Source organism: Poeciliopsis prolifica, unplaced genomic scaffold (assembly GCF_027474105.1).
Source record: "Poeciliopsis prolifica strain line A6 unplaced genomic scaffold, Auburn_PproV2 SCAFFOLD006, whole genome shotgun sequence".
Lineage (NCBI taxonomy): Eukaryota > Metazoa > Chordata > Actinopteri > Cyprinodontiformes > Poeciliidae > Poeciliopsis > Poeciliopsis prolifica.
This window is the reverse complement of record NW_026562381.1, coordinates 6,994,618-7,005,290: the sequence shown is the minus strand read 5'-3', so window position 1 is coordinate 7,005,290 and position 10,673 is coordinate 6,994,618. Positions and strand designations below refer to the sequence as shown.

At 37.4% G+C, this 10,673-nt stretch overlaps 1 protein-coding gene across 1 annotated transcript; it reads left to right on the top strand.

Moving 5' to 3' along the window:
- The first annotated feature begins 680 nt into the window (after positions 1-680).
- Positions 681-10,411, top strand: LOC129360424 (dihydropteridine reductase-like). Its single transcript, XM_055030630.1, has 7 exons — positions 681-869; positions 969-1,061; positions 2,934-3,030; positions 3,485-3,625; positions 5,326-5,434; positions 7,200-7,283; positions 9,465-10,411. Exons 1-7 carry the CDS (start codon positions 789-791, stop codon positions 9,565-9,567), a joined length of 708 nt encoding a protein of 235 aa, XP_054886605.1. The 5' UTR covers positions 681-788; the 3' UTR covers positions 9,568-10,411.
- The last annotated feature ends 262 nt before the right edge of the window (positions 10,412-10,673 follow it).

The window sequence follows — 10,673 nt, the reverse complement described above, 5'->3', positions numbered from 1 at the left end:
AAGGGATCTGAAGACCTGCAAACTGTATGACATTAGTTAGTTTTAATTGTAAAGGAATGTTGCTGCTGCTCTGATTTCTGTACTACACAAACCTTCTTTCTGCAATCCATAATATTTAACAATTAGCACTTCCTGGCCAACTCATTTAAATGTACATGAATCAATTGCTGAGCAGATCCAAGTTTGTTGATAAACTTATATGTAAACTTTACTGCATAAGTGTTTTACTTCCTTGTATTGCTGTAAAAAAGTACAGGTTTCTTCAATTTCTTCTATTTTTGGAGTCTTGTCAGACTTTAATGTTTCAAATCATCAAACAAAATTTTATTATCAGTAAAAGAAAACCTAAATAAATACAAAAATCAGTTTTCTAAATAACATTTTCTGTAACAAGGGGAAAAAATATTCAAACCAACTAAGTCATTTGGAAAAGTGACTGAATCATTTGCTCACAAAAGCAAGTGATTCACTAAACTCAGTTAATTCATTATTCATTAGCAATACGTTTTTGGAAAGCTGAAATAAATAAGTTTGATTAGTGCCTAACTTTATAAACAGGGAGCACCAAATGGTTGAACAAAACTGTTTCAAGGTTTTAAAGTTAGAGTATTTGCCAAAATCTACGTGATTGTTGTATTTCCGGGAGTCTTTGAACGCCGCTCTGTAACTTGTTGCTCGACGCCTCCTTCTCCTCCTCCTCCTCCTCTTCCTCCTGCTGCTGCTGTCCGCTGTGAATATTTCAGCTGCAGCTCTGCGGCTCCACCGCTCTCTGTCCTACTAAAGAAGACATGGCGAACCGGGTCATCGTGTACGGAGGGAGAGGCGCTCTGGGCTCGAAGTGTGTTCAGCATTTTAAATCTAAGGGATGGGTAAGTGCTGGGAGCTAACGCTAGCTGCATGCTAACCTCTGCCGAGTCCAAAGCTAACAGTGAATATCCGTCTGTATTTTGTCTGTGTTTGTGGAGCAGTGGGTCGCCAGCGTCGACATCGCTGCTAATGAGGAGGCGAATGAAAACGTAATTGTGAAGTTGACGGAATCTTTCACCGAGCAGGCAGGACAGGTGAGCTTCAGCCAGGTGTCATTCGCTGCTCCGTCTCCCTAAATGTCTCTTAACAGGTAGCTGAGAACGTGACGAACCTGGGCTGAAGTGTTACATTTACTCATGTGGTATCCATGCGATCACATGAGTTTGTGCATGTTGAATTCAGTTAGTTATGCATTGCTTTGAAAATGTGTTTAAGTGTTGCGTTCAAGTCGCATTACAAAATGAAGACTTTTTCTACTTCGGTGATTTGGCCGTTTGCAAAGTAATAAGACTGATAAGTGAATTCAAGGATGTTTTTACAAATGTATAACACTTTTTAACAGTTTATTTAATTAATCGCACTAGTTGAATTCAAATCAATTTATGTAGCACCATGTCACCACAAGTATAAATAATCTCATGGAATTTTCCAAGACAATTTTTATTTATTTTTTTTATGCACAAATGCATATTAATTTACAATCTGAGTCAGTTGCACCAATTCATCAAGAGGAATGGGCCAAAAATCCAGCAAACTATTGTGAAGAGCTTAGTCCATGCAACTATATCATATTAAGCTTGTCAACAAGAATACTAATGTTGTTGTTACTTGTTTTATATCACTTGCTAGTTGGTTAATACCAGGAATAAACTTAATTTACAGAAATTGTTCAGTGTTGCTTTCCACATATTTAAAATAAATCTTTGTCACAGTAGAGAGAATAAAGAGTCAGGGAGGAGAAAGTAGACCAGAGGCCAGCAGCAGGACGATAATGCAGGGTCTTCTCAGGTAATTATAACTTTATGAAGAAAAAGAGAAGTCTACAAGCAACAATTTTAATCTTTTTGTAAGACCGTCTTATGGCAAAATTAAGCTAATTTATTTATTTATTTTTTTACCTTTGACCACAACTTTTTGAAAAAGTAATCTTGGGCCTCATACCAACATTGTGACTGTATGTCGCAGCAAGCATAGCCACACAAATACAAATACAGGTCACATGCAGTGCTCACAGATTCACTTATTTGCAGACACTTTTCTCACTCAGATTTTTTCATAGAGCATATTAAAAATATTTGAAAAACATTGCAGCTTCTGAAGCTGAAATATATAGGCACAGTGCTACCCCATTGGCTGGTGTTACAAAGCTCCCAATCCATTTATGTCTCTTGGCGTGGATTGGTTGTAACTCCAGTCAGTGACAAGAATAAGGAAGACCATAGATGATGGCTTCTGTGGTTGTGCCAAGACACTTTTCACTGTTCTGTTAAGGCATATTAAGACATATTTGTTGTTTGCACTAACTATAATATAAGCAGCTATAAGCATTTTTAGGGGGGTTTGAAGTATTTGTGTATTTCAACAATATGTGGGCAGCTGTGGTCCCTAATACCAGTTTTAAATGAGGTTCTTCAGGATACCAGCCACATAAAGAAATATGAGGCATTTATTTCTCTTAGATCACTTTACTGCCCACATTTACATTTCACCATGTTCTAAAGTTATTGATACTCTCAGGAGCAGACAGAGGGGAAAATGGTAAAAGAACTATTGCAGTGTGAGTCTTTTGGGTTTTCAGATGTCATTAATTAGACTTGATGGGTTTTCACCCAAAAAAAAAACAAACTTCATCATAATAGGATTTTTTTTTCATGTCAATGCTAAATGCCCTGCATTTGTTTTAAGTTATTAATAACCTGGCGGCACCATTCTGAAATCCTGAAACACTTCAGTGAAGCTTCATCATAATGGTTAATGTGAAGCCTGTTTTCTGATCTTTGCTTTGGTTGTTGTGCTGAAGCGATAAGCTTCCAACTGCAGAGCGAACAGAATCATTGCTGACATTTAAATGCCATTCAGCTGGTTTGCAAGCCTGGCGGATTCATGAAAAGCGTTTTTATATGCAGGTGACGGCAGATGTGGCCCAGCTGCTGGGGGAAAGCAAAGTGGATGCGATCCTGTGTGTGGCAGGAGGATGGGCTGGAGGGAACTGCAGTTCCAAAGGTCAGAGTGCAAACCTTTTATTTGTTTCAACATTAATCATCAGCCAACCTTTCTTCAATTTTAATGGCTGCATTTAAGTCTTGTGAAACACTTAGAATTTTAGTTTAACTAGAAAAAAGATGTAAATTGCAAATGAGATGATGCTCAGTTCTTTGAAGTTTTATTCAGCTGCTTAATTACCTGCATTTATTACCAACACGAGAATTGAAGAGATTAAAATCCCTGGAAAGTGAGATAAGATGACCAACATTATTATGAAATGACGATTAAACATTGGAACATTTTGCGTTTTACCCGTTCGGTAAACTTCAGATTCATATTGTGTCTATGCAACCAAATGTTTCCTGTTAAAGTTTGAACTTTATGCTTTCTAAATTTTTGTAGTGTCAATAAAAAAAAAGAAAAATATATTTTAATTTTGTGCAGTCTAATATTTTCTGTTACTGTCCTTCAGATTTTTTCAAGAACTCTGATTTGATGTGGAAACAAAGCGTGTGGACGTCAACCATCTCCAGCCACCTCGCTGCTCGCCATCTGAAATCTGGGGGTCTGCTTACCTTGGCAGGAGCAAAAGCTGCTCAATCAGGCACTGGAGGTGGGAGACACTTTTATTGCTTTCATCATAAAAAGGCGGTGACCTGGTTTGTTTGTGCAACGCATCAAAGAACGAAGCTTTGTCCAGGAAACTGATGCACTAAGCTGAGAAGAAGGAAAGGTTAACCCTGGAATCATTAGCTAAAGGGAAATGTAGTGAAATACAAATTTCTAAACATATTTATATTTGACACTTTTTTAACATAACATAAGCATTTTTCAAAACTAAATGGGGAGGAGGTTGTTGAGCTGCACAGAATATTCATTATCTAAAGTGTTTTTACTTTAAACTCAAACCAGAAAGGCATTATTTATTCTTAAGTACATAGTTATGTATTCAAAGTCATATTGTTGTAGCAGTATCCACCAATATCATTACATATTTTCTCAATATGACATGTATTTTTAATTAAAACTGAAAGTTTCATTTTAATGTACTTTAGTATTTCAGTTGCCTCATGTATCAGTGACTGTTTTTATCTTTATGGTGCAACATCAGACCGGTTGCTCTGCCACTAGCCGGCCGGAGAGCCTTCAGTCTGGAGGAGTTATGTCTTCTTCAAATCCAACATTAGCTGTTCAGAGCTCCAGGTCAGCACTCCCCACTGAGCTGAGCTTTCATTGGCTGCTGCTTTAAGGAGGAGAATGACTCAGCAGTGTTTGCTCACATGGATGGAGTGTGTTACCCACACTGAAACAGACAAAGGCTTATTTAAAATTTCTTTAAAATGTACAAGAAAAATCTGTTCTTGTTGAGGTTATAATTACATTATCTTCCAAGTTGTTTTGATCAAATGCACTGAATTATTTGTGTCTGCTTATCCTGCTCCCAAAAAGAGATGCATTAAGGAGGACTAAATGTTCTGAATTTAACTTTATGGATTAGTTTTCCTCTAAGAATAAACTGTAACAAGCAAAAGAGGGAGTTTTGGAAGTTACTCTTTTCAAACTTAAAACCTTTAGAGCCACTGTCTGAAATTTGTTGATTTGTTTTTGCTGCAATGCTTGAATCAAATGCAAAACCTGGCTGCAATCTAAGGAAATAAAATTATAGTTTGTGTTTATTAAGGACTGGAGTTTCTGAACTTCAACTACTGCGGTCCGTAAACAAGGTTACAGTGAGGCTGCTTCAGAGGCTAAATGAATTAAACTGCATGGGCCCCTTTTGGTATTGAACACTGTCAAACACAGGTGACATGTCTGGACCCAGAGGCTAAACCTCGGCTTCCTGTGCAGATGAAAGCAGGAAAACGACCCCATTGCTGATACTGCTAACTTCTACCATTTTGAATTGGTTTAGGTTTTTCTCTTTTGGGGAAAACAAAATTTGCAGCCGCCCCTGGTTCCTATTGGTCAGTGGTTTGTAAGCCTCTCAGGATGGTTGAGGGGGGTAGCAGATGCTTGACATTCCTGTTTAGAGGTTGTGAGAAGAGGCACTGACAAGTTCCAGATGTGGAAGATTTAAAAAAATAAATAAAAAGACAAACCTTAACAGATGAAATTTTGTTTGGTCTAAAATACTTTTTCATTAGCCTAACAGATAACATTATGTAGAATTTGTACTACCTTCAACCACATTACACAGCCAACAGCAATTATAAGCATTTTGGGGGGGATTTCAAGTATTTGTGTATTTCAACAATATGTGGGCAGTTGTGGTCCCTAATACCAGGATGATACCTGATGATCTTTACTCTTCAGGTATGATGGGCTACGGCATGGCCAAAGCTGCCATCCACCAACTGTGTCAGAGTCTGGCAGCAAAGAACAGCGGCATGCCGGCAGGAGCGGCAGCTGTTGCTATCCTACCGTAAGTACTGAAACAAAAAGGTCGATTTTTTTTTTCTTTTGTTGTGTGTAATATCTACAGTGACAGATGATCAGTTCTAAAAAATATATAATTTACAGAGTAAATAAACTCTGGATGTTAGATCATTAAATATTTACAGTGCAACTGCTATTAATTCAAATCTGATAATGTGGTGGAGCAGAATAATATCCACAAATTTTAAATATTATTTTTTATGAGATATTTCTAATATTTCCATGTCATGGTTAAAGCTGTTTATATGGTTGATTGATTCTGTGCTTATTTGCGTCAGCTCCGTCATCTTTGCTCTGTTCTTATTTAGATGAACACAGCTGTTGTGTGGATAGATCGATGTAGGTGTGCTGGAAAATAAGCTGTGCCACTTACTATGTTGGATATTGAAGTGTGAAAATGAGACAAAAGATAATTAAGGATGCTAATATCAGATCACGAATCTGATTACACAGATGATCTGCTATTGCTGAATGAGCAGCACAGGTCATAACTATTTACTTGGAGCAAGTCATTGTGAGAACAGTCCTTTTAGGGGTGGATCTAGTTCCTGCTCTCTCTTTGGTTGCATTTTAATCTCCCACCCTGAGGCCACACAGGCGTCAGCATTTAGTCACATCTGTTTAGCATTAGCTATGACTTGGATTTCTTCTATAGCCCTCTTTTTATTATTTGTTGTAACATTTGTTGACTTTTATATTCTAGAATCATTCAAATTGTCAGTTTGACATTACCTTCTCCGAGATCCTTCTTTTTAATCCTAGTTTGATGTCTTTTAGTGGACGAAAAGAACCAGGCAACAATAAGGCTGAACTCTGTTGTTTCTTTCATGCCTTCTCTGTTTAAAGACTTCACATATTTATATTAGTAGTGGCCAATAAATTGACTCTTGAAATTTTGGATTGTGATTATTTAGTTTTTGAAAAATCTGGATCTTTTTTCTCCCCATCAATACACTCTGTGCAATTCCATAGAGTGATGTCAGAGCTCCCAGGGTTGACATCTTGTTTGACTAATACGCTTTAAAACCTCTATTTATTTGAAATTTGCATATTAGGCCCAGGCTATGATTTTTTTTTTTTTATTACGAGAATACAATTGTAATATTAGGAGAAAGAAATTGATCATTCTTAAGAAATAAATTTAAATGTTGAATGTTGAGCATTTTTTTTCTTTTTTACAGATAAGGATATTTTATCAACATCAAATTTCAGCAGCAGAAAAATTGAGCAAACCACATGGATTAAACTGCTCATGTCAGATCTTGATAACACTAGAAGCGTTTTGCTCTTCTGGTAAAAATTGTCTTTTTTTTTCTGTCATAATGGCCATTTTGTTGCAATTGCACAAAAATTCTTGTTGTCTGGCCCAAGTACTCCGTCATTCAATTCACAGAAGAGATGATTGAGAAAAAAAGGTACTTTCTGAAAACATTTTCTGTCATTTGAAATTTCTTTTTTAGAAAAAAAATCCATTAAATCAGATGTAATACTTTTATGTCAAATTGCACATGTTAAGTGGATTCCATCATATGTCTAGGAAAGCTGAACTACCTCTCCTGTAACCTGACTTTAAAACATGTCTTGTGGATGTATGCAGCCTACACACACGGCGTTGACTCGGAGACAGACTTGAGAACCTGACACTCCAGAACACTGTATGATATTTATGTGGAGATGCTGCCAGCGCCATTTCCTCTCTGCTGCTCTGATGCAGCTACTCACCCTGACTGTTATCTGGCTTCATTTGGCAGCGTTACCTTGGATACACCAATGAACAGGAAGTTCATGCCTGATGCAGACTACAGCTCGTGGACGCCGCTGGAATACATTGCAGAGTAGGTACCAGATGGGCTGGGTTTTTAGTTTCATTTTACAGTTGGTATGTATGTATGTTTCTTTAAAAGTTGATTTGATTCAAAGTTGCTCCATTTCTCCATGTACTCCTGTACTAAACGTTTGTCTGAGTTTGGAATATAAAGTTTTTAATGAGTAACATGACCATTGATTTCCATTAAAATGATAAAATAACCTGCATGATCAGACTAAGATGAAAAGAGTAGACTTTATTCGACCTTCAGAAAAGCCTCCATCTTTAAATTATTATATTATTCAGGTTCAGCTAAGCTCCTTTGCATGGCTTTGATGTCAGTGGCCCCTGTTGCTGACAGCTCAAACATGGCCTCATGTGTCTGATTCATATTCTGTTGCATCAGGGCAGCTATGGGCACGAAAATTACATTTCTTCCTGCCACGTCAGTGTCAACCCTAGAGGATCTTTAAGACTCGGGGACATTGTTTTGATTTTGTGTTCAGCTTTGATACTTTAAATCTCAAACATTTTACCTGAGAATGTGCTCAGGTAGATCAATAGCTACCAGGAAAATGCATGAGCACAGCATCCATATTTTAAAAAGAACTCACAAAGATGGCATTTTCTCAAAATCCTTGCAATGTTAATGAATATATGGGCATATTTAAACCTATTATGTCAAAATACATCATTTATTGCTATGCATATAACACATAATACAAACAAAACATTTTATTCTGACACCTATAAAGTCAATTTCTCTTGCTCAAATTGTTGTAGAAGCATCGGCCATTCAGGCAATATGAGAGAGCAGTGGATGAAAAAAGTTAATTTTGGGAGTTGGGAATGACAGTATTTTATATGACAGCATCCTTCCTTTGTATCATTGCAATCTCACATGCTTCTCGGGACATTTGCAGCAGAACCACATGTAGTATAAATTCAGGCTTAGACATCACTTTTTTTCCTCTTTTTATTTCTTTTTTGGAAAAATCCAGCATGTCTGAAAGAAATTGGTAACAAACATCCTCTCCCATGACATAACACCGCAATTCTGTTATATAACAGATTGCGCCTCATCTATTAATACATGTCTTTGTAATGGAGATTCCATAAATAAATCCCACCAAATGACTCCGAATCAAATTGGTCTGTGATGTTGTTATATTTGGTGCAGAACATCACAACATAATTTTATGAGGATGCATTTAAAATCAGAATGTAATTGTCTTCTGTTTGTTTACATCAACTGAGAGCAATGTTCTTAAAATTTCATCATCCCTCTGTTGATTGAATGCTAAACTTGAATGTTAGCTGTGGAGGGAGTTAAACTGTTTAGAGGAAGGGTAGAAATAAATTGTCTGAGTACATAATTTCCTCTCGTTTTAAGATTATGACTAAGTAAGATGTACACAATTGTGACTAAATGTCATGTTTGGTTTTGGATGTGGGGAGGTGTAAGGGGTGATCTGTGTTGAGCAAAGGGAGATTAGATGGGATTGGATTCACTTTGATAATCTCTGAGGAAACAGATGATTGTCTATCCAGGACCAAAATAGAAGCAATCTCCATGACCGGAGATGACGCAGGAAAGTGTTGATCTGTTGTTGCTTCTGGTCACATTTCACCGATAACACCTGAGAGCAGTTATTTATATAACACCATTTTACTGCCAAAATTTGCTGCTGTGTGATAAATTATTTGTATATTTTAACTGCTAAAGTGCCTTAAGCAGCCTGTCTGTTCTGGAACAATCGTCACTTATCTCAGTCATCATTTGTAGCAATCTGGTTGTTTTTTACAGTGAATTCAGTGATCGTGTGGAAAAATTGGATTTTTATTTTCCGTCTGGCTGGTCAGCGATCGGAGCCAGTCGAGTGTAAAATGACCAGATTGTGGTCACTGGCAGATTTATTTGTCCATCGCTAAATAATACATATGTGTGCAAATTCACTTATCTAAGCACAATATGAGACCTGATGAAAATGCTCACTTTAGAACAAACCATGTAAAAGAAATTCATGGGTAAAGTCTGCTATAACAAAATAAGATTCATATAATTTTGTGTCAAACTTTCCAGGAATTTCAGTAAATTGCATGTTGACAGGAGGATGTCTCATAAAACCAAACATGTAACTCATAAATTATTGTTTTAGTGCCTTGACTGCTCCAGCAAACTTTTATTTATTTCTTTATTTTCCGGCAGAATGTTCTTTGGCTGGGCCACAGGGGAGAACCGACCCGCTTCAGGAAGCCTGATGCAGCTTCTGACCTCCGGAGGAGAAACTCAAGCTGTGGCCGCTCAGTAGAGGACAGGGCAGAACTGTGGAGGTAGTGGTGGGATTGGTAGCGTAGGGAGAGAGGTAACAAGGACAGTGTGGATGCTGAAATGAGGAGCAGCAGCACAATAACTGCAGACAGAAGAGCAGGAGGAGGGAGGAGAATGTGAGGGCATAATGAGGAGAGAAAATGACACACAGTAGATGGCCTCATGGGTTTAATGTGAAGGAAGAGATGGGAGAGGGTGTCCTTTACAAATATAGCCACACAGCGCCATCTACTGTTCATCTATAACAGGCGATCCAACTGTATTAATCTGCAGTAATGGAAAGGCAGTGTTGACCAATGAACCATCAAGACTTAATCAGAGTATTCAATTTCATTTAGAGGAGCAGTGATGTGAAATTGTGCTAAATTAGATATATTACATTATTACATAGTCATATACTTGAGGCTCATTTGGGGAGGCTGGATGAGGGGATGGGGGACGTCTGTGAAGTCTTACTGTTCGAATTTACCTGCAACGGATGTCGAAACAGTTTTAAAAATGCTGAAAATTCAGGAGAATTTCACTGTAATCCCCACTCTCTTCTAAATGTGTGTGTTCTTGTCTTTCCACTGTTACATGGGAGGGGTCTGGAGCCATTAGTTCACACTCTTTACTGTAAATCCTGTCCGACCAGACAAACTCAAAGCCATCTGCTTCCAGATGAACAATACCTGTAAAAGTGGAGTGGCCTTATTTTCTATGTAGCTTTTGAGATTCAAAGTGTCCCTTATGTCATTGGTGGAAAAGATGCTCTGATCCTTGTGAGTTTTCTAAGTGTTGTCTTGTAACTGAAAATTCACAATAAACTGGTTAAAAACTTAAAATTCTTTCTCAAAAATCTTTTTTAGGTCTTTGAACAAAAGAGATTTCATGACTCGCATCTGTGTTTTTTACATGAATCTCTATAAGGTAATATAGTACTTTTCAAAAAGCTGGTCCCAGACAAGTAAATCAAAAATATACCATAAAAAAATGCTTAACCCTGGGAAGTTGTGTAAAAAGCCTTAAAATACATTATTTTTACTGCAGTAGCATGAACTATCCAAGTGGATTTATTCAGGGGAGAGAAATTAATCTCGCATTATG

What these genes read in the sequence shown, in the direction of transcription:
- LOC129360424 (XM_055030630.1), top strand. Translation starts at nt 789, where the DNA reads ATGGCGAACCGGGTCATCGTGTACGGAGGGAGAGGCGCTCTGGGCTCG. An exon ending in TGCTCAATCAGGCACTGGAG is followed by an intron (nt 3,626 to 5,325) that starts GTGGGAGACACT and finishes TTTACTCTTCAG; the next exon opens with GTATGATGGGCTACGGCATG. An exon ending in GCAGCTGTTGCTATCCTACC is followed by an intron (nt 5,435 to 7,199) that starts GTAAGTACTGAA and finishes TTCATTTGGCAG; the next exon opens with CGTTACCTTGGATACACCAA.